The 23,654-nt window shown below is 39.4% G+C and overlaps 2 protein-coding genes, 1 long non-coding RNA gene and 2 other non-coding genes across 5 annotated transcripts; 3 read left to right on the top strand and 2 right to left on the bottom strand.

The window, feature by feature from the left end:
- Window positions 1-424: 424 nt before the first annotated feature.
- Window positions 425-6,504, bottom strand: si:cabz01076231.1 (calcium-binding protein 2). The gene is made up of 9 exons (XM_028564421.1): window positions 6,409-6,504; window positions 3,610-3,731; window positions 3,302-3,364; window positions 2,872-2,998; window positions 1,982-2,012; window positions 1,683-1,826; window positions 1,335-1,444; window positions 699-846; window positions 425-547 (listed from the first exon to the last, which is right to left on the bottom strand). The coding sequence occupies exons 3-9, from the start codon at window positions 3,361-3,363 to the stop codon at window positions 519-521; spliced, it is 651 nt and encodes a 216-aa protein (XP_028420222.1). The 5' UTR covers window position 3,364; window positions 3,610-3,731; window positions 6,409-6,504; the 3' UTR covers window positions 425-518.
- Window positions 4,898-17,417, top strand: LOC114545865 (uncharacterized). Its single transcript, XR_003690945.1, has 4 exons — window positions 4,898-5,174; window positions 12,819-13,151; window positions 15,581-15,700; window positions 16,595-17,417. It is a non-coding gene; the product is annotated as an uncharacterized LOC114545865 (long non-coding RNA).
- LOC114546259 (U2 spliceosomal RNA) lies at window positions 6,821-7,011 on the top strand. Its single transcript, XR_003691004.1, has one exon. It is a non-coding gene; the product is annotated as a U2 spliceosomal RNA (small nuclear RNA).
- Window positions 8,659-8,822, top strand: LOC114546247 (U1 spliceosomal RNA). Its single transcript, XR_003690993.1, has one exon. It is a non-coding gene; the product is annotated as a U1 spliceosomal RNA (small nuclear RNA).
- On the bottom strand, window positions 12,324-20,512 carry tmem88b (transmembrane protein 88 b). The gene is made up of 3 exons (XM_028564420.1): window positions 19,937-20,512; window positions 16,590-16,979; window positions 12,324-13,093 (listed from the first exon to the last, which is right to left on the bottom strand). The coding sequence occupies exons 2-3, from the start codon at window positions 16,971-16,973 to the stop codon at window positions 12,809-12,811; spliced, it is 669 nt and encodes a 222-aa protein (XP_028420221.1). The 5' UTR covers window positions 16,974-16,979; window positions 19,937-20,512; the 3' UTR covers window positions 12,324-12,808.
- Between the last annotated feature and the right edge of the window lie 3,142 nt (window positions 20,513-23,654).

Raw genomic sequence — 23,654 nt, 5'->3', positions numbered from 1 at the left:
TAACAATTGACATGTGAAATGAATTTAATTTATATATAACTTATATTCTCTAGCAGATGATAATTACTTCAATCATTTTGTTGTTTGACAATGACCTGGAGGTAATAAAAGACTTGTTTTTTGAATAAAGTCTGTTTGAGAGGTTTAAATGTGGTGAGTCCATTAATTACTTATTATATTTTATATTACGGTCTTGTTGTTTAATTAAGAGGCACGTTTTAAAAAAATTTTGATTGCTTTATTAAAATAGTAAAACATCAGTCTTATTTACATGTTATATCACTGCAAAACATCCATGTATCTTTCGAAATAACTCTGTTGACAGCATGCACCATATTTGATGCTACACAAGAGTCATACAGCATCTTTCCCAACAATCCATCATTCATGTCATTATTACAGTTAGGCACACAAAAATGTTGTAGATCTATACCTACTTTACAAATATTGTCAATATTGGGTTTTAGTTGTGTGTGTCCAACCATCTATAGAATGATTCAGAAGCGTCTTTTTAGCAGCTAGCGAATGGAGAGCATCATCACAAACTCTGAAAGGAGAGAGAAGACGAAACATCGAGTCAGTGCTGAGTTATCTGACTAAACACCAAAGTGCCAATGATGTTTAGTACACATGCATGAAATGCACACTTCTGGCCAAAAAGTCAAATGTATAAATGTTCCTGAATTTCTTATTCTCACCTTCAAAGTCAATGCTTCCATCTGCGTTAATGTCCAGCTCCTTTAAGATCTCCTCCAGTTCTCCTTTCTTCAGCTTTTCCCCCAGCATCGACTTGATTGCCTCCTTCATCTCATCTTGGTTGATCTTTCCATCTCCATCAAGGTCAAACTTTTCAAAACGGACAAAGTGATGAAAATTGGTTGACAACTTTCTGAGTTTTAAAAATGCAAGGAAATTGCTCAAATTAACAGTAGAATTCCATTTGTTGAAATGTGTCCAATTATTAAAGGCCCCATAGTATGCTCATTTTTAGGTTCATACTTGTATTTTGGGTTTCTACTATAGAACATGTTTTAATGTTCATAAAAAAAAAACTCATACTGTCTGTCTGAATATAACTGTAATTTACATTACAGTATTTACAAAGCACCTCGACCTGCTTTATAATTTAAAAAAACACATGGAAATCTTTCTTTTTACAATATGGGGCCTTACTTTTTTTAAACATATTCACTGAGATGTATACAACCTGACGGAAGTTCTTTGTTAGGTTGCATATATTCGCTCATGTTAATAAAACTCATCTGTCTGACCCTTTCTTTCCTTTTGCTGTAATTTTGTTACTACGTGGATTGTTTTATTATCAGTTGACTGACCTGTACAAAGGCCGACTGGAGCTCTTTGAGTCCCAGCATGTCAGCAGTCTCTCCCATCATCCTGGGTCCCATTAGCTCAGTAAAGTCTTCAAAATCCATTAACCCGCCCACTGTGAAGAGGAGACATGTCAGTTTAAAGACATTGTATGCTTGTATTCTATTTTTTTTTTAAGATCATTTTTCGGGGCTTTTCTGCCTTTATTTGACTGGACAGCTAGGTGAGAAAGGGGGAAGACACGCAGGAAATCGTCACAGGTTGGATTTGAAAGTATATGTGCGCCTGCTCTACCCACTGACCCAACCCGGCCTCCTTGTATTCTATTTTTTAAGGGTCTTCTATCAGCTCACTTCTCATCTTGATCTGTTGTACTATCTCCAGCAGCTCCATTTCTGTGGGCATGTATCCCATGGTCCTCATGCATTCAGCCACATCCTTGTAGTTCAAGTATCCATCTTGATCGTAGTCAAACTCTTTGAAGGCCTCTTGTAACTCTGTAAGAAAGGTCAGGAATCACAAAGACATCAGAACAGTCCCAGATGTGGTTTATATATATGCCACTTAAGATGGAACTATTAACATATTAACAATTGTAACAAGTCTGTAATCTACTATAACGTGGACAATGAGCTGTGGAAGGGACACTTACCGTCCAACTCAGCCTGAGCTAATTCTCTCTCCTGCAGAAACAGTAAAACACATGTTTAGAATGTTAATCTATTTTTATAGTTCGGAAGATAAATGTGATCTGCAAATACTACCAAAGTATCAACTTTTGATTAAATTCCTGTGTTGTGTTTAATGTCAAAGATGTGTATGTACTTTGTAATTCATAAGCATGTGTATTAAGATTATGCACTTTAATGTCGGATATGGACACAATAAAATTACAAAAGCCATACAGGACATGTCTCAGGTATGACCCTGTTTGTAAATCAGTGTCCATATGTACAATGGAAAAGGTAAGTATTTTCAAGGTGAATCAAGTGTTTGGCAGTGCTCATCATTTGGATAACCCTAATAAAGTGTGGCAGTAAGCCTCAACCAATGAGCCACTAATACTGTAGACACGTCAGGCTTAGTGATAGCAGCTCGAGAAAGATCAGGCACTAAACTGTAAACACGCTGCCTGACTTCCACCTCACTTCTGACTCTGATGTTTTAATGTCTGACACACAGTGCCTGCTTATGAGTATCCACTGTATTGTGGAGATCTATTCCTTTCGGTCTTAATCACATACATTTAAAAATGTTAGTAATCCTCAGGCCTTTCTCAGTCCATGGCTATTTAAAATGTGTATTCAATTTGAAGTTGCCTTAAATTGTCAGTGAGGAAAACAAAAAAAACAAAATTAACGCAAACACGTTATTGAATAAAAGTGTGTCTAAATATGGCAAAAATCTGGAAATTGGTGTTGAAAGTAGAAAGCAACAACTTAAACTGTTTCAACAGTGTCTTGCACTAGAGTTCAAGTACCATAACACATCCAATTAAACTGTACAGATTAAAATCACAAAATGTGGATGTCAGCTACTTACCGCCCCAAAAACACTGTTGAGCACAGAGTTGTAGACTTTGATCATGCTCTCAGTGTTTTTCTTGGACTTCTTCGATGATTTCTTGGGTGCTTCTGAGACTGAACCCGATAGGGAACCATCTTTGCTACTACATAAACAATAAATCAAACAATAAATGGGAGAAAGGGCAAATGCATGTGTTTACATGTCAACCAAGATTTAAAGACACCTTGATTATACAGTGAAAATATCTCAACCACACAATACACATCAGCATAGTTAGCATTGTACTATTGCACTTACCATGTTTTTCCCCCTGAGTTATATATTTGGTGGTAGATCAACTAATGGTTCTATGCAAAAGAGAGCTGCATCTCCACAATATTGGCTTGTCTATCACAATCAGAAAACTGCACAAATGCTGTGAGAATCGTATGCCATCTAAACTTACCCATCTATTGCGGCTGAGTCAACAGAAGTTGTAGAGGGTGTTCTATCTCCTGCCTTGGACATGCTGTGGAAACAGAAACATAGGCATATGCTGTGTAACGCTGTATTATTTATTTTTGTTGCACTGACAATCTTTTTTTTTTTAAACCATGTATTTATTGGAATTTTTGTACATTTTACAGACAAAAACAGTACAAGGCACATAACAGAAAACAGAAAAAAGACCAAGGATCAAATGTAGTAGGCACTGCCAATCTTTGATTTCTACATCTTAGATATGAATCCAAATACTTGCTGCAATTTTCTTACCTTTATTACCTTTTCTAAATGGTCAGGAAAGAAAAGAACAAGAAGTCCTACTCGTCCTCCTTGTGTTGTGAATGGCAGCACACTATCCTGTCCATCCTGTTTTTCCTTCTCCTTTTGACCTCCTTTGATCACACAGGCTTAACAGGTAATTACCTGGCTAAACGTGCAGCCAACGATTAGAAAGCAAAATGTGGAGCAGCAGTGTGACTTGTGTTCAGTTTTCTCTTGGTTCAATCAAAAACTAACTTTAAATGTCTTTATTCAGAGACTCTTGCAATTGCAGTGCTCCAGTTGTTTATAAAGTTTTCACACAATGCATTTTGTAGTAGTTCTGGGCTGGTGAGTTGATTTTTAGATTGTGGGAGGATAATCATTGTGAGGACTCATACAGACAGACATTTTAAATACAAATACAATATTTGATCACACATATATTTCCTGTCAATAATGCCTTTCATCCAAGGTTGATGTAAAAACTAAATGCATGTTAAATACATCCGGACCAATCAGAGATTTTTGGGACCAGTGGCGATCCAACAATTTGATTGAAGAAGAGTTGCAAAGCAGATATGTAGAGCAGGTTTACTGTTGGACAATGGTCATGTTATTGTTTATGGCTCATCACCTCTACCAACTCACAGTCTAGTCAACAAACTAGTGTACTGTATCTTATAACTTATTTAGGATGAGGACATTTAGCAACAAACAGGTTTATGTAAAGGCTGTTGACTTTTATCACTTTATTGTGATCATACTTTTCTATTTTGCTGTACAAAGTTTGTGTTTAACCCCATTATTAAGGAATGCCTGAAAAACGTATGTTAATACTGGTGAATAGGGCTATATCTTTTTTTTTATATAGCCTATAGCCTATATATGCTCTTGTAGATCTGCTATTATATTTTTATATTAAGGATTTTATTTATTTTATCATTTATTTATTTAAGCATAAAATTAGCCAAGAATAATTAAAAAACAACATACAGGCATTTATAAAACCAAACGCACATTGTCACTTGCCCTCCGGTTCCGGTTAATTTGCTCTGACGATTTATGGTGCCTTGTCGAAAAATGCTACCTTGTGTTTTTTGTGTAGGCCTATTTCCGTAAGTATTATGACATAGCTATATGTTTTTGATTACAGACAGGAGTAAGTGTACGGTAAGAATATGTGCATTTAATATCGTATTCCCTTATTTAAGATTCCAGTTGTAGTTTATTTTGATTTTGATAGACCAATATCAATGCTTCCACGCATGTGCAGAACCGCTAAGTGTCACATCGATAGGCAGCATATCGACACAACACCGGCGGCGCGACGCAGGTGTTTTTCGACAACTAGTTAACAACTTTTTACCCTACTTCTTCGCTTGTCGTTACATGTGCTCGATATAGTTAATGATAGCTTGAATATATTAGTAAATATATAGCTCTCTACTATGTTTATTAAGACCTTTCTGGAATACGTAGTGGACGACAGCAGGAATGACCGTGACATGACTTTGGAAATAACTTTGGAGTTGCGTGGACGAGTTTTTAGCCATCAGTGGCGCATGGTCATCCAGGTGAGTTTGCTGCCTGGAAAATCTTTTTAAAAACGTGTGTAGCTTATTAAAGTAGTTTATTTTTTAACGCATTTGTGTGTATTCAGTTACAGTTTAAAGTGAAGAAAATGACTTTAGGCTAACGTTGACGTAGGCTAACGATAGCATAATTGACGTAAATAGCATGTCCTTCCCAGTTCAATGGGCCGTAGCCTAATTTTTGGGTCCCCAAAATATGTTCACTTTACGAATGCAATGATTAGCTAGTCAATTATATAGCTAGCATATCCATTTTAAATGTCATTAAATGCAGTAGCGCGGACCGAAATGTGGCTAACATTCCAATCCTGTGGCGGCTGCTCACCAAAGCGGCATTTGCATTTGCCCTTATCGCATATGCCACTGTTGTAGCTAGGCCTACAGCGACATATCGTACTCCTGTCGGCACTTGCCGTTAACTACACCGACCTGTGCCGGTTGTGTTCTATCGGCACACCGTTTAACGGCAGTTGGAAGTGGTAACGTTAGGCAACGGTCTGTCAGTGACAAACAGTTAAGTAATTTCATATCTTTGCCGATGTACCCAACGTATTAAAGCTAACATAGCTATTGTTAACCTCGCTATCGTAGTGGCTTGATTCCCACGAACGAAACGTTGCCGTGTAACGTTTAGCTACATTATTCATTCAAAATGGCCTTTTGGTGAATAATAAACGTTATGCCTGGTTAATGTGCCACGACGTGGAGCTTTATATGATGGAATGTCTGTGGGATCACGTTATACTATTAAACATGCCAAAGGTAATATTTATTTTTCGTTTTATTATAGTGTAAAGTAATAGTTTAGTTTGCTCTAAAGTTGTTTTAAATATCTGTTATGGGTTGGTCAGACTGTTAGCTAAGGCAAATGCTGCTGTAGTGAGCGGCATGTGCTGCCAGAGGATCGGCTTATGTCTGATAGCTACCACAGCGACTGACCATCAGCCACTTTTCGATCTCGGTAGCGTAAATGGTGTAGTTAATTTTATTGTCCACCAGATGGAGCCAAGCTCATGTTTTTGTTGCGTTGCAAATGTTTTGGTCTGCTGGACCAGTACACCAATTGCTTTGCTAATTCTGCTTTATTCCGCTTTCTTTCGCTTCAAATTCAGAGGGACTGCATTCGCTTTTTACTTTAATATTGTTAAATATACCCCTTCTTACAACACTAGCAACATGAAGTAGATCTTTCTGTTTTTTTTTTGTGATGCCTTACCTCAGTCGGAGCTCGATTTGTTTTTGAAAACGGAGACACGATGTCATAAACTGCCAATATGTTTTCACCCGCAGAGGACTCTTGTCATGATCAGCCTTTAAATGTTAACATTATGAAAAAAAACACAGTTGTAAGTACTGTAGCGTCTTTATTTATTGTGATTCTCCCTTTTAATTTCCTATTGGTTTATAAGACACCACGTGACCAGGAAGAGTCGGCGAGCCACATTTGTTACATTTCTTTCTTTAAAAATACGCTGTTAGCGATTCTGTGACGTTTTCTTTTTACTGTCGTTGGTCATACTTTACTGTTATTTTCCCGACTGTCTCAAAAGTGTAACTTCAAATTTTAGACCCGTCAGTGAGAATAACCGTGCCGCGAATCACCCCTTTACCGGCGACCCACTGAGGGTATCGCTTCTCGGCCTTTTGGCTAAGATCAAGTGTAGTATCTGTTCTTATCAGTTTAATATCTGATACGTCCCCTACCCGGGGACCATATATTAAATTGATTTTTGGAACTGGGAGATGGAATAGGGGCTTGCTCCGTCCACTCCACGCATCGACCTGGTATTGCAGTACCTCCAGGAACGGTGCACCCCCCTCTAAATGTTTAATATAATCACATTCATATTATTACACTGTTATTGTTACATTTCATTCATTATGTTTAATAATATTATGTATGGGCTGTGTGTTGCTTTAAACAGTGTGTAGTTAAATGTTACAACATTAAGCTGTATTCTATTTTGTTATGTATAGTGTGTTTCCACTTTTTTATAATGTCTAGAATTGTCGTTTTAAGAGCAGGAGATTGCGAAGTGGAAATGAAATTAAACCAGTAAACTGTTGAGAGAGACAATGGGATTGTAAAAAGAAAATGTGCTGTGTTTACTGTTCTTTCCACATGTGAGAAAAATGTGAAACATATATTTTTTTTCTTGGTAGATCCTCAAACATGTCCAATTGTGTTGTTTAGCTTTATTACACTGTAGTTTTGAAATGACATGATGTCAGTTTAGTCTGATTATTAGGCTAGCTCATTCCCCAAAAGTGAAAATAATCTCTGCATAATTTCTGTCGCTGTTTTCCAGTCTGCTTTCTGGTGACATGTCAAAAGAGAGACACATACTTTCAATATGTGTGCACTTTATTTTTTGTTATCTAATGGTGTTTTTCCATTACATGGTACCTACTCGACTCTACTCAGCCGCGTTGCCCCGTTCTCCATTTTCCATTGCAGATTTAGTACCACCTCATGCCCAAGGCGAGCGTGGCTGGTCGTCATAGTGACACCGACACACACAGAACGTCGAAGGGGTGTTGTTTTTGACTCTCGGCATGTGGTTGTTGCGACAGCCAGAAGACAAACTTTGTTTCAAAAGAAGCCGGAGGCAGCAAAAAAAACCCACCACTGGCTAAACTATTTAAAATGGCAGGTTTGTTCAGGACACCCCCGTCTGTTGTTAGCAATGATGACGCAGTGATTAGTGATATTTCTCTCCGACCAATCAGTAGTCTGCGGGTTTTCACGTCACCTTTTGGTATCGCCTCAGCTCGCTCGGAACCTCGACGGAGGTGGTACTAAAAACAGTACCTGTAAACAGGTACCAGGGACTTTTTATTTTGTAATGGAAAACCAAAAAAGGCGAGTGGAGCAGGTACCATGTAATGGAAAAACGCCATAAATGATTTCTTTGTGTCTCTGTACTTGCATACAGAGGAACACATAGACCAATGTTTAATAAATAGTGTTGTTCACACTCCAGACCAGTAGGTGTCACTGCAGTAGCAGGAATGGCAGTTGACCACCAGCAGTAAATAAAGAAACGGGAAGAAGTGGTTGTAATGTAAGGGAACACATGTGTTTTTATTCTTTCCTCTGAATTTCAAATGTGGATAAAACAACTTGTGATTACAGTATGCTTTCATGTTTATTTAAACTTGCTGTTGGGCTGTTACTCATTTTCTGGTTTTTTTTGGAGTGATATAAATACAACTGGTGATTTTAGGTTAGCTTTTGATATGGAAATACAGCATTGCATGATGGGATGTCTCAGTTCTCCTCAAGTAAAATAATCACGTAAATAACCTTTGCCAGCCTTAGTACCAACCTGTTTCTTATGTATTAAATTCCTGGAGAGTCTCACCCTCTCATAGTCAGTGGTTTTGGTCATTTCTATATTGTCAGCACCATCAGTCAGCATGGTGTTTCTGTGAAAGACTCCCCCGTCTCTGATCTGTACAACTCATACTTACCTGGCAGGGGAGATACCATGATCAAGAAGGTGGTTCACCCAGGGTGAGGCTTGGCCATTGCACTCCGGCTGAGCTGACCTCTGCGAATTCCCCAAATGTGGGAATCTCGACTGCATAATTTCTGGTAGTGGGGGACTGCGTTCGCGCTCTCCCCTGATAACATGTGAATGAAAATAACTAAATTATAGTGTACTTGTGCCTGAGAATTGGGTGATTGATTAATCCAGGTTACCTATAGGATACTAATTTTAAATGAGTTATCTATACTGTTGCACAAAATGATTGTGATGTAGAGACATGTTTAAAGCATAAAATGTTGTGTGCTGCATATTCACGAATTTACTGAAGGTAAAGTAATTGATATTGGGTTTTAGTCCCTTTGCAGTCTGCATCTTCGATTGATAAGGCCATCCCAATGAAAAATGGTTAATAGCAGTGGTTCCCATAATTAATCTCATGTGGGTCGTGAGATGATTGACAGAAGAGGAAAGCAAAACATCTTTTCAATTTCAATTACTGGACACATTTAAATTATCAGGCCTTTAAAAACATTCTGACCAAATCAATCGTAGTAGGAAAAACATTTTGCCTAATTTAACAACTCAAATAGACTACATTTGAATGGGGTCACATTCATTCAACATTTAGTTTACATTTTTTTTTTATTGAGCTACAGATTATTGTACAGACAGTGAATTAGTCAAGTCAGCACTCGTTTTATTTTTAATTTTTTTACAATGGTGAAAGTAAAATTACAACTATTAATCTGTATACGTAAAATATTTGTTACAGAAAAACAGAATTAAAGGTTATAGTGCAAAACCGAAAAAACGCTAAAGAACGAGGGTAGAAATAAAGAAAATAAAAAATGGCTATATAAAAAAAAAAGTTAGAGTGCATAAAAGATAATTTCATTCCTCTATAGCCTACCCAATCCCCAATCTACTACTTCTACTCATCTAACTCATTCAGGAGGTATAGTAGGGCTGCTCTATTATTTTTTCATTCAGAACACAAGAGAAAATAAGAGTTTACTTGCAAAACGTAAACTAAATCTAAATAATTGTTTTTCTTGATTATTCTGTTTTTGTGATCATTGGGAGCCGCAATTATAATCACGATTTAAATTTTGATTAATTGCACAGCGTAATACAGTGTAGTAGGTATTTTATAACTTTCATTGTGACAGGTAAGAAACCAAGGGCTTCCAGGATTGAATGGCAGAAGCCCAGTGATATAGCATGAAATTAGGGAGAGCTAGGCCCCCATAATGTTTTGGTTTGGAGAGATGCTTCCTATTTATCCTATGAGCTTTATAATTCCATAGAAAGGGTAGTATTATTGAGTCCAATCTTTTAAAAATGCTTTCTGCAGAAAGATTGGAATATTTTGCATTAGGTAAAGCAACTGGGGGAGGAAGACCATCTTAATAGAGATATCGAGAGGGTTCTCGAACTGTATTTTGTTTTGCAGCCTATCTATCAACGGTTGAAAATTGGCTTGAAAGAGAGAGGAGTGGCATTTTGTGACCTCAATGCCTAGATTATTATTTTTTTTTTCTAAGATTGTTGGGATGGTTATTTGTGGATTCGTAAACAGATCAGTAAGTGTGGTTACAATATGATGAGACAATATAAATCAAATGCTAGCCACGTAGTGCCCTTATTGAAATAAAAGAAACAACAAAAAAGGGAAAAGCGAGAAACAAAAACAGAAAAGGCACACACATGCCTGCGCACCTGAACACAAACGTGCACGTGTTCACTTACTCTCATATGTCCAAAAAGTCAAAACATACTCCTATTGGCGCACACACACACACTTGCGCACATATACAAGAACAAAACATGAGAGAACTGTGGGGATGCGAGTAGGTCGCCATTGATTACAGCAATATGGTCAATGTTTTCCTTAGCCAAAATATACTAGGCATCAAGGCAGGCTATCCCCCCATCTTATAATATAGGCGTTCCATTTTTCCCAGAGGGCATCACCTTTGTCCCTTTTGTAATCTGAGGCTAAAAGTCAGTAGTTCCATAGTTTGGATATCTTTAATTATGACTCTCCACTTAACCGTGGGAGGTTCTGTGTTGAGCCATCTTCTTGTTATGGCTTTTTTGCTTGCAGCCATGAAGATTTTTAGGAGGTACCGGTCTTTCTTTGGTAATTTAGCGTCCATGTTACCCAGGTAGAATGATAAGCAAGTTAAAATTATACTGAAAGACTTCTCTAATTATGCTTTCTGGGGATCCAGAACAAGCGGCCGAAATGGGTTTCCTCAGGAGGGTGGCTGGCGTCTCCCTTAGAGATAGGGTGAGAAGCTCAGTCATCCGTGAGGAGCTCGGAGTAGAGCCGCTGCTCCTTTGCGTCGAAAGGAGCCAGTTGAGGTGGTTCGGGCATCTGGTAAGGATGCCCCCTGGGCGCCTCCCTAGGGAGGTGTTCCAGGCACGTCCAGCTGGGAGGAGGCCTCGGGAAGACCCAGGACTAGGTGGAGGGATTATATCTCCAACCTGGCCTGGGAACGCCGGATCCCCAGTCGGAGCTGGTTAATGTTGCTCGGGAAAGGGAAGTTTGGGGTCCCCTGCTGGAGCTGCTCCCCCCGCGACCCGACACCGGATAAGCGGACGAAGATGGATGGATGGGGATCCAGTCTTATACTTTGGGCAAGCGGTTCTATGGCTAGTGCAAATATTAATGCAGACAGAGGGCAACCTTGCCTTGTTCCTCTGAGTAACTTGAACGAAGGGGATATTGTTTGATTGGTAAGGATTTGCGCTGTTGGGCATTTATAAAGAAGCTCAATCCACGCTAGGAACCTGCATCCAATATTAAACCTTCGGAGGACCTCAAAGAGATACGGCCATTCAATCTGGTCGAAGGCTTTTTCAGCATCGAGGGAGACTATGACCGATCTTCATTTCCTCGTCTTTTGGTGTAAATAATAAAGTTGTTTCAGATTAAAAGTTGAGTTTCTATTGGGTATGAAGTCTGTTTGATCTACGTGAATTAGTTATGTCATTAATGGATTGAGCCTGTTAGCTAAGATTTTGGCAAGTCATTTTCCATCTAAATTTTAAAGGGAGATTGGGCAATATGAACCTACTTCATGTGGATCTTTTCCCTTTTTGTGGATTACTGTGTCACAAGCCAAAAAGGTTGGGAACCACAGGCTTATAGTATACTTGTATTCATCTCAGTACTGCAACTTGGTCTCAGCCAAAACAGCCCCAATTATTTTTCTTCATATAACTTACTATTTATAGTTATGGTACATGTGTGATTTAATGAGACCAGTTTTCCCAATATATTTGTCTCGTGTCGTCACACTTTCAAAGTTTGGGGGAGACAGTGACCACACTGTTAGGCCTATCACAGTAAAGGTTTTGTGTGCTCATTCACAAGGCTGGCTTTACCTACATGCATTTTATAAATTCCACTGTAATCATTTTTTTAAGACCTTATTTCTCATGGAACATTTTCTAACAATAGTATTTCCAAGTGCGTTGTAGCTCTGGTGGCACTCAGAAAAGTGCACTGTGTGTACTACATTCACATTGGTGTTGGCTGATACTTGTTCTGGAAACAGTCCTTTCCTTTTCCTAGTAGTAGACTCAACCCATCCCACCCCATGTTAATACAGGATAGACATGACTCAAGTTGAATCCAAAAACTTTATTTATAAAAAGGAAATAACAGGAAATTGAACAACAACTTAACAGAAAACTACATAAGGAAAATATTTTTTTCATAACATACATGTGATAAGATACAATTATGTTTAGTGTCAATACAACTTTTGTGATGTGTGCTATTTTCAGTTTTTCTATTTCCTGTTTCATTCAGGAACAAGGTTGTAAGGTTGTATGCAGGTCTGATTAGATGCTTATATTTCTATGACAACCTAAGTATAATTTGCTCCTTTCTTTAACACCAGCAGTTAAGTTCCTTTCGATGGTTTTAACTGATGTGTAGCTTGTCTTCCAGGATGTTTAGCTGGTTGTTACCGTAATTGCCCTCCCTTCTCTGGTGTACACTTACATCCTCACGTCCATGTCCTTTTTAGTCATCCCCTCAAGTTCTCTTCATATTCTTTATCTAATGGTCCCCCCCCCCTCTCTTTATGCTTTCCTCCCATCTTCATCTCACACCCAGACCTTTCCCTTCCCGCTACCATTGGTTCCATGTCCGCCGCCGCAGCAGCCTGTGCCCAGGCCACGGTGCCGCGTGGCCGGCAGGTTCTTGTATACGGCCCGGCTGTACGGGATGAAGCACAGGCCCAGCTGAAGGTGTCTGGCCAGGCGACAGTATGCAGCCAGTGCCAGGACCAGCAGAGGGGTGACCAAGAGGAAGCCCACTACCAGCAGAGCCACGCAGCCTCCGTCAGTCAGCAGGTCTGAGCAGTAGGGGGTCGTCCCATGAGGGCGGACCTGGGGAGCCGTGAGAAGAAAGACAGCAGTTGTAATGATATGGCTGCAGGATGTTGAGGTAAGTTTATTTAATCAGTGTGCCAATTGTGTCGACAAGTTTTATAAATCTTTATTTGACCAGGGTAGCTTCACTGAGCGTAATACAGTTTCAGGGATCCGCTACTCTCACACAGTTGCACATTCATACATGAAAAATCCAATTTAAAAAAGAAAAAAAAAAGGTACTACTCTTTCGCTTTTCCAAATCACTGTCAGAACTGTGTTCTGTCTGGGTATCAAACTGGTTTCTATCCAGTAGGGGTGGGCGATATATATATCGTCTACGATAATATCGTCATTGTTGTGTTAACGATGTGCAAATTGACATTATCGAGTATTTAAATTACTTTAAAAAAAAAAACACTTGAAAACACGCATTGGAACACTACACATTCACTCATGTCAACAAAGATGGCGGCGCGCGATTGTGCAGCGGCCACTAGCTCTCCTGTTGATGTATATTTATACAAGTACGGCTACGTTAAACTAATCAATATAGGACTATGATAACAGCCGTTACAAGAGCCTTCCAGGTGGCTCATAACATCCCAGAGGACATAGCCTGACCGGGCGCTCCGTGGGTTGTTGTCGGCATCTAGCGCAGCGAGCTATCTACCGGCAGGATGAGAAAAGAACTCCGGCAAGACCAGAGGCGGAGGACTGTGCATTTTTGTGCATAATGAATGGATAATAAATCCTGGTCAGAAGGACTATTCAAAACCTGGCCTGACACTGCCCTATTCCAGCTCCAGGACTGCTTTCAATAAGGACATGGTTGTGTACAATATGTTACAGAACAGAGCCTTTATTGTTATGATTTCATCTTGCTTGTTTCATTTCATGCTGCACAATTTACATTACAGCAGAGGTGTACAACTGAATGTTTACTCAGAGTTCAATGTTCCTACACTAGTTCAATTAGTATTTTGTCTTTGCATTTTTTTTACTTGAATACTTACATTTTAAAGAAAATAAATAAGAACTGTTTGCATTCAACATTGTGCCAATTATTATCATCAGTGATTAAGTAACTCCGACTTTTAAAAACACATTTTAAAAGGATATTGTCTAATTATCGTTATCGGCAAAAATATCAATATTATTTTTTTGTCCATATCGCCCACCCCTACTATCCAGTAATAATCCTGTTTCTTGTAAACTGAATTTATTATGATCTTGTTTATTCATGCTGAGGAAAAACTTTCAGATTGAGGTCAAAGGTCGGGTCCAGCTGCACAGCAGCTGGGCAGAATGGATGCACTGTTTGGGCCCTCTACTGCAATGGCATTATATATTTAAAATTTGGAATGTCATATTTTAAAATGGATACAGTTGTAGCACAGAATGGGTGATATTTTTTCTTTTATTCTTTAAATACTTGTGTGAAGTGCAGGGAAGAACAGTACAAAAGATGACATACTCTATGTGGTATGTGTGTCTGAGGTGAGGACAGACACTAGTTGGTAGTTGGAGATCTCTCACATGCTCACATGCACTGAATCAGTAGGCCACTAAATTTTGTTTTGACATGAATAAAATGAATCAAACTTTTACCAGGATCTTGGTAGAAACTACTGTTGATCAGTATAAACTGTATGTTGAAGCATATTTACGTGTTTCTGAGCCAAACACGGGTAGTGGGAGAGGAGGTAAAAGGGTCCAGATTTGAGTGTGGGAGAGTAATGGAGAGACAGCAGGCCTGAATCATCCTTATCGCCCAATGAAGGATGAAGGGAACACTCGAGTGCATTAGGAAAATGCAGAGAGTAAAAGTTTTCAGGACTGATGAAGTTCAGGGGGGAGAAGAATATTTATTTTAGTAGATGGCATGCTGACAAGGTAATGATAAGCTAAAAAGTTAAACATTTCTGTATTTAAGATTAAGCTGGTTTGATTAATTTTTTTAGGAGAAAATGGAGCAGTAGTTTAGTAGTTATATAATATAAGGACTCTGACAGTTGTAAAAAGCCTTAAAATGTTAATTTCCAGATCTTGATAGTTGCATCTATATTGTGATGATATCCTGATAGATGTAGAGTTACAGCTGGTCAGAAAGAAATTCCATCTGGAGAGGAAAGCAAAACATTGAGGGAGTTGGGGATAAGTACAAGCGAGAGCGAGAGAGATGGTTTAAACTGCAGTACACGGTGCAGTGCATCTTTGAGAGTTGTAACAGATAAGATGTAGACATGTATGCTTCCTGAATTGCTCCAGATCTGAGCCAGGTTTTATGGAGAAAACCCTCTTTAGAGTGTGTTTATTTTTTCTCATGTGGAATATTGTGTTTGGTGTGTTTCTGGATGACAAACAGAATTCCCTCAAGTAAGTGTTCTCAATGTTGCCTGTTCAATTCCAAGAACCCTAAATACTTATCCCATCTGTCTTTCTATGCTTTTTATTCTCACCCCTTTTTTCTTTTGATTTCTCACCCTCTCTCCATCCTCCCAGGTCCTGGTTAATCCCTCTCTAAGCTGCTGTCACATGAGGCCTAATTGTGAACAAGCAGGAGAACAGAATCCTGGTCTCTTCAGTCATTAAAGAGGTCGTCGGCCTACAGAAATGCCATCGGTATGCATTAAAAGTCTCTGAACCGTGATGATATTTGAGGGTAGCCCAGATTAATGCTTACTGACTAATGGGTCAAGTAGGTGGTTTTGTTTGAGTTACATGTCTCTTTTATTTTTTCAGCTGTTCTGAAATGCATTTTTATATTTTTGCTATTCCAAAGCATGCTTTAATTCTCAACTAGCTACCAAACAGTCTTTGAAAGTTTCAGGTTTTGACGTCTGGCTCCTTAGACTCCTGACCCCTCGCCCCCTCCAGTTTTTCCAGTTCCTCAACATCTGAAACAACGTCAGACTTATCTGATTAGAAAATCTCTCATCGCTGACGGAGCCAAACCCCACCCTAATTCCCCAGGCAGAACTATTTCAAACTTTTGGATCAAAGTTATGAGATTAGGACTTTGAGTTTAGATCTTTTATTAAAAGATGGATGTAGCCATCTCCCAGTTACTCTCATTTTTTGTTTAGATGTAGCAAATGTGTGTGTGTAAACATTTATCCTTTTTTTTTTTTTTTTTTTTTTTCGAGGGAAAATATTATTTATTCTCAACAGATGATTTATGTGTCTGATAAAATAGTATGGAAGTATTAACCAGTGGTAAATTGTGTCCAATTGCAACAGAGCAGTAAAACAACGAATTTCTGCACAGAAGTTTGCACCAAATGTCCATATGCTTTGTTAAATGAATTCTCCCACGGAATAAATGGGAAGTCTAGAGCTGAGATTAAAATTGTCCAAACAAAGCCAGTTACAGTGTGACTGCTAATTGGCCAGTTGTAGATGACAGCCTTGCAGAAAAAGAGCCCCCACACTCTCATAAAAAAATCCTTCAACATACATACAGTGCTCAGTCTCACTCATCCAACCTCTCCCCTATCTCCCCGTTTCTTACTGTAGAGTGGCAGAGGAAGCCAAATACCACCATGACAATGGCCGGTGTCAGGATGGTCCCGAACACCAGTCCAGCGAGGCAGGCGTTTATCGTGGCAATAATCAGGTTCTGAGCCGTCACCAGCACCGAGCAGGCCCAGCAGTCCAGGGACCCCCGCAGCTCCAGTGGACCTTCACTGCCCCCACCACCGCTCTCCGCTGCAGAATAAGGAGGAGGTACAACTACACGTGAAGGTGTTTCTCTGCCTCCACCCACAGCGGTGGTGGAGGCCAGGGAGTTGGAGTGGTGAAGATGCTGGTGGTGGTAGTGATGAGGCGGTAGTTCCTCGGACAGGTCCAATGCCTGGTGGTGGGCCCCCTTCTCTAGAGTACCAGTCATATTCATAGTAAACTAAAATATAGAATAATAGAAAAATAAACAAATTGAGATGGAGTGTGAGATGGAAATAGAAATGTTATCAGAATCAGTGACAGAGCTTACAGAATTGTTTTGAAACTGTTGGTCAGCTCCAATTAGCATGTCGGAGGCTATATTTGTGGAAAACATGTCTTGAGAGACTGGATGAGTATAGTGTTTTGGTGCCATAATTACACAATACTTTTGTACCTCATCAAATTCCACTCTTCAGAGGCTTAGTGGCTCTGGGTTCACAAAGAGGTTGAAGGTTTTATCTGTCAGGAAGCAAGCCTTGTGTGATGTCTTCTGTAAGGTGATGATTATCAGAGAGCTGATTGTCCAAAAGGAAAGGGGATATAATTGCTAAATGTAGTTTGTGTAGTAGAGAGATGAAGGCTAACTTGCATCAGTCTATTTGTGTTTGTTTATTTGTACGAGTAACCAGTTTTGGAAAAATCCCAGTAAGGATGACATAGTCAACCTGTCTGTCTTTCCTTTTAGCCAAAACGACGAATTCTGGGTGCTTTGACATTCAGCAATCTTTACTTTTTGCTTTTAAGGGGACATGCATGAATTATTTGTTAAATTTCAATGGTGGTAACTCTCAAGGTAATTTAATAGCTCAAGACATATCATAAAGTACCATATTGGTATACTTTATTGTACGTGTGCAACACCAAGATGCTCTGACGTTGAGGCTTCCAGGGATTGACAGTAACTGTTGCCCGGTTGGCAACCAGATTGAGTCAATTGGCAACCGTTTCATGGCCTCTGGTTGCCCCCTTTGGCAACCACCTGTTCAATATTTGTTTTTTAATATATAAAAACTAATCAAAACTTACAAAACTGGAAATTCTGTTTTCAAAAGTAGTCAATATTTTATTTGGTTGTCTCTGTAAAGTTTAAACACTATGTTCATGCGCAACATAACATTTCAGCTGTTGCGTCGAAAATCACGCTGTTCCACTTAGCGCTCCCCCTATAGGCATGGAGAACTTCCGTTGTGTAAACTGGATGCAGTGTTTTTTTTTCAGCGCATTTCTGTAATTGGTTGTTTATTTGCAGCGCGTGTGTGTGTTGAATGAAGATGTTTTCTTAATATGCTTGTGTTTTGTCTATTTGTGTGTTTCATTAAGTTGCAGTACGTTTGCCCATGTCCTCCACCGTACATGGTAACGTTGGTTGAGTTGTGCCAGGAAAAGTGAGCGTCATGAGGCGAGACGAATTAAGGTTAGAAAAAAAAGATTGTGGTTTGGATTTAAACACTCCTGAGGAACAAACAAGCGTTTCCTGTGTGAATGTTTTTTCGCCGCAAAGTGAACTTTGCTCTCTGGCTTGAGAGCGCTGTGTTTTATGTTGACACCACGTTGTGCTATTTCATTTTGAGATTATTTTACATTGAATATTGGAGTGCATAAATAAGTGTTTTGGCATGGCTGGCCAAGTGGCCCTATATTCATGGTATTGAAAGAGGGATTTTATTCTTGCGTGTTTTGTTTTGTTGTGCATTCACAAATCGCACCCTGTGTAACGTTACAGTTCAGACTCAGAATAATGTGGCTAGGTTAATGCTAGCGTCCACTGCATCAGAACTATGTGCAATGTTGACGTCCGTTTTATAAATTACGAGAATTGGATTATGATTATAAAAACGGTTACAAAGCCTGTAATGGCTGGCTCCGGAAAATTAAATAAAGCCATGTTCAACTTCATGTTATTTTCTTCACAGAACAGCCTTACACTCCATTTTTATTTTTAAAGGCCAGTTATTTCATGGATCCAGGATACTATGCATCCTGATAAAGTTCCCTTGGCCTTTGGAATTAAAATAGCCCCACATCATCATCACGTACCCTTCACCATACCTAGAGATTGGCATGGTTTTATTTCAGTTAGCCTAATAGCTATTTTGATTTGCATTGAGAGATGATCTTATGGAAAGTACCCCATGCCAATCTCTAGGTATGGTGAAGGGTATGTGATGATGTGGGGCTATTTTAATTCCAAAGGCCAAGGGCACTTTATCAGGATGGATAGTATCCTTGATCCATGAAATAACTGGCCTTTTAAAAATAAAAATCTGCCTGCCTCTATGGGAATTTAACATAGGGGTGTACTTACTTATGCCCCCTGTATTTTAAGGAAGAACATTTATTTATTTACGATACATTATTCATTCACAAAGATTTTTTTTTTTTTATTCCTCACTTTAGTCAACTTTAGCATGGGTGTGTAAACTTATGCAAGCCACTCTAAGTAAAATGACTCCTCAGATTGTGCTTCTTTTTCACATCAGAATTGACGGTGGAAGATAATCTTGACGATGCTGTCCTGGGTGCTTGAGCATTGTTTATTTTCCACGTCTCTTTCCCATTGTTGTCCCAAGTGTTGTTTTAAGGTGGAGGGTCACGTAGGAAGGACTGGCAGGAAAGTGTGTATGCGCACATGCATGTGTGTGAGGTGACTCATTGTGCCCCTTACTGAAAATACATTTAGGCTCTCCACCCATTTTACTCACTGTTCTTACTATTGTTTGAATAGCATTTTTTAAATAATACGTCATGTCCTTGTTTTAATTAAGGAATTCTAAATCTGGGACTATTGTGCAACTAAGGTAACGTAGCTTGATTGATTCTAAACTTTTCATAGTTTGCATGCCATAATGTAGATGCTCAGCTAGTTCTTGCAGTGTTGTTGGATGAATGTTGGATGCTGCAGGGAGATTTTGTATTGTTAAAAAAAAATTGTTTCTATTTATTCTATCAGCTGCAATAATTAATTCTGTCTCTCAAACCTCTTAGACTTGTTGCTTTATGTTCTTTATTAGTAGTAAATAAGATATTTTTGCTCTTTTTCACTATCAGTTGTATGAAGATAAAGATGTCTCAGCGGTTAAATCATAATGAAATGATTTAAAAGTGTCTGAGTGATGCAGCTGCACTTGTACTCACATTGTGCTGTGGGGCCCGGTAGACCTCTTGGTGTTCGTCCTCCAGATTGTTAACGCTTTTCTCACTTCTTCTCAAGACCACTTCTATCCAGTCAGTCAGACCACTTCTGTCCAGTCAGTCCTCCACGCACACGCTCTCCCCTTACACTTTAACAAAGACGTTTTTAGTTATCTCTTTATCCCTTCAACTCTCAACTCCTCTCCTGGAAACAGGGTTACTTTTCCCCCTCCTGTCCTTATGTAAAGTTGAAAGAGCGTTTGGTGTGTTTTTGGAGGTTCCCTCCTAAAGCCTTATCTATTTTGTAGTGGTATGTTGGTATGTTGGCTTCCTGCAGCTCTGGTCTCCTGCTGTTTCTTCTCTTCACTATCCAGAGTTGTCAGTGGACTCGGATTATGCCCCAGAGTCTCCGTTTTCTTTCCACATGCAAAATCTAACTCCTATGCTGTTGTGATAAAGTAGTTACACACAGATGCTCCTTCCTCATTGGCTGAAAACAACTCTCAATTGCTGTGGTCTTTGTCTTAAGTATGTCAAACTTCTGTCTGTCTGCCCTCCCCTTTGTACCTCCCCATCTGATTGAGTTCACAGTGCTGTCTCTCCTTCCCTCCCTCCTCTACATCCATCCCACACTCTCTCCACCCACCAGGCTTATCAGACCCCTGCCTTTCTCCAGCAAATCCTCTCAGCATAAGCATTCCACCTCACATATCCAGGACATGTTACACCCCCCTTTACCCTGTCCCTGTTGCAGTGGGGGCTGGGTGTTGCGTGTTGGGGGTCAGAGTGAGGCGGCTTGCCTGATAAGTTAAGGTTCAGGAGAGCAGAAAATGAGGGGGAAGGGCAGCAGACACAGACTTGTGTTAAGAGTAGTAGAGAAGAGGTACCATGGCGCTCAACACATTATTCAGGTTGTCTATCTTGTTACGTTTGGTTGTATAGGAGTCCAAAAGGGTTAGTATAAGTGTTGAACAAATTGGAACATGATTATTTATTTTAGTTGTATAAGTTGTTCAGCAATGTAAGGAAGAGAATTCAAGATTGTTACGTTAAGCTAACCTGGGCTCATTGAACAACAAAACACAACTTCTAAAAGGCTAACCTAGCTCATAACATTAATCTCCCTGCGTCTGTGCATTTCATGTGAGAGTGAGACCTAGCTGGCAGCAGCAGTGTGCTTGTTTCCGTCTTCCTCGTTCTGAATCTGAATGTCCTCCACAAGTCTCCCACACACCTCCAGCTGCCTGGGTTAAATCAGCCTCCACAAACGCACCCCCCTCATGTGTCACATGTCCGTGCCCTAACAAAATCAAAAGACTTCACCTCCATGAGTTAAAATGAACCTGTGCATATATCTCAGACTTCTACTGCTTTACTTGCAGATAGCCTTGAATTATCTTATTTTTGTCTTCACTAAAGGAGCGTTTTGTTTTTAAGATGTGTGATTGTTGATGTTGAAACGATTTACGTGATCTCCAGGTATAGTTACCATGATCAAAACCAGGCTGAGGGTTTGTCTGTAGTCTTCATCTCTTCTTATTTGTTAGTGCTTCATATAACTGAGCGGTAGAGCTGGGTAATTTATCGATATTATATCGATATCGTGATATGAGACTAGATATCGTCTTAGATTTTGGATATCGTAATATGGCGTAAGTGTTGTCTTTTCCTGGTTTTAAAGGCTGCATTATAGTAAAGTGATGTACTTTTCTGAACACACCAGACAGTTCTAGCCGTTCCATTATTTGCCTTTACCCACTTAGTTATTATATCAACATAACTAATGATTATTTCTCAAATCTTATTGTGTGCATATTTTTGTAAAAGCACCAATAGCCAAGACTACAATATTATTGCGGTATTGATATTGAGGTATTTAGTCAAAAAATATCATGATATTTGATTTTCTCCATATCCCCCAGCCCTGCTGAGCAGGACATGGTACCTGTGTACACTCAGGACACTCTGGCATGTCTCTCATGCATTTGTCACCAGCCAGAATAATAGGAAAATGCATTGGAAGAACAGGGCCCTCCTCCTGTTATATGCTGTAAGGTAATATATGTATAAGACCCACATTTACTTCAGTTTATGTAATGTGCACCTGAGAGTCTGTTTTGTACTGTACATGTTGGGTTTGCTTGTACTGGTGTTTTAATGCAATGGTGTTTTAAATACAGATTTTATAAATTATTATATTATGCAGAGAGAGAGAATCTCCAATGTTAGAGCAATAATTGCAGGGCTCCAGACTAACTTTTTACCTTGGTTGCACTGAGCTGCCAAACTAAAACATTTTAAGCAAAATAAAACTTTTCAAAATAGAAAGCACTGCTGTTTAAAAGTACTTCCCTGAACCAAACATGGGTAGCAGCGTTTACGTGCGTTTAGCCTAAGGCTGGGCAATATGGTTGAAAACTGTATCACGATATAAGTTTTTCATATCGGTCGATATCGATAATTATTGATATTTTTTATGACCTATTTAAAATAAGGACCAGGAGAAAAATATATTAAATTTAAACATTTTTATTTTAAACTTAACCCTGCTCTGATTATAATCCCCTCAGTTATAAAAGCAGAAATGTCAACACAACCATGGAAAACACTCAAATAATTAAAATGTAAACGGGTCTAAAATCACAATGAACACTTAACAATTATCTCTTAACATTAAGGTGCAAAATTAAAGAATAAGTAAGAAATGCTTAATAAAGTGTCATAAAATAGTGCAAAGTGTTAGCTAAATATAAGAAACCTGAGAAGGAACTATTTTCTGCAGGTTTAGTGCTAGGTTGGTAACCTGACTTCTGGACAGCGCTCAGCATGTCTGCCTCCGTTATTTCTTTGTAGTGTTTAGTAAGGCGCTGATGCAGAGTACCTCTCCATGGCGGTCTGCTGCTTGTGCCGTGTAGCAGCTGCAGATGTTGATGGCGAATACGGCTGTGCTCGAAAGTGTGAGCGCGGCTAAAGTGGTAAAACAAGTTTATGGTAGTACCAGGGTTGGTGGGGACGACGGTCTGACAACATTGGTCTGACTACGGTCAGACTTATAAAATCCCCAAAACTGCCATACTGACTTTTCCTTTTTTTTATCAACGATTTCCTCACTCGCTGCGGCACTCACTTTCCACTCCACGCCGGTTCTGTTATTGAAGAACACGAGACAGCGATGTGGCGCAACCAAACATGATACTGTTACATGATTGGCTGTTAGTGTCACTCCCCACATTGCTAGGTTGCCAGAGAGTGAGGGCCTTTGTTCATGCAACCAAACTTGATTCACAACCTCTGGTTTCTTCTGATGAAGAAAAACAAGTTATTGAACGTTTTATCGACCGCATTTTCTATTGATATTGATTGTGTCAATCGCAATACATATCGTTATCGTTTTATCGCCCAGCCCTAGTTTAGCCTCCACTACATCCCTGGTCCCAGCGGTCCCCATCTCCAACAGTACTGTAGCCTATTCATAACTCTTCTGCTTTGCTCTTCTCTAATGACACTCTGATTAATGTGCCCAGACATCAGCAAGCTGCCTATGCAAGGGGCAAGAAGCAACGCACAGAGTGACTGTGCTGCTCTAAAAACATCCTGTTAGGACTTGACAAACCTTAAGCTTTGAAGCATAAATGACATCCATGTAACTTTCATGGAAATTCTGTGTAGATATTATTTAGTTGATTAAGACTGTATAACAATATTAGGCTTACATCCTGCT

Source organism: Perca flavescens, chromosome 19 (assembly GCF_004354835.1).
Source record: "Perca flavescens isolate YP-PL-M2 chromosome 19, PFLA_1.0, whole genome shotgun sequence".
Lineage (NCBI taxonomy): Eukaryota > Metazoa > Chordata > Actinopteri > Perciformes > Percidae > Perca > Perca flavescens.
Note: the sequence above shows the minus strand (reverse complement) of the source record. Positions and strands in the feature narration are given on the sequence as shown.

What these genes read in the sequence shown, in the direction of transcription:
- si:cabz01076231.1 (XM_028564421.1), bottom strand. Translation starts at nt 3,363, where the DNA reads ATGTCCAAGGCAGGAGATAGAACACCCTCTACAACTTCTGTTGACTCA. An exon ending in AGCTCAGGCTGAGTTGGACG is followed by an intron (nt 1,827 to 1,981) that starts GTAAGTGTCCCT and finishes CCTTTCTTACAG; the next exon opens with AGTTACAAGAGGCCTTCAAA. An exon ending in ACAACAGATCAAGATGAGAA is followed by an intron (nt 1,445 to 1,682) that starts GTGAGCTGATAG and finishes TCCTCTTCACAG; the next exon opens with TGGGCGGGTTAATGGATTTT.
- tmem88b (XM_028564420.1), bottom strand. Translation starts at nt 16,973, where the DNA reads ATGAATATGACTGGTACTCTAGAGAAGGGGGCCCACCACCAGGCATTG. An exon ending in GCTTCCTCTGCCACTCTACA is followed by an intron (nt 13,094 to 16,589) that starts GTAAGAAACGGG and finishes ACGGCTCCCCAG; the next exon opens with GTCCGCCCTCATGGGACGAC.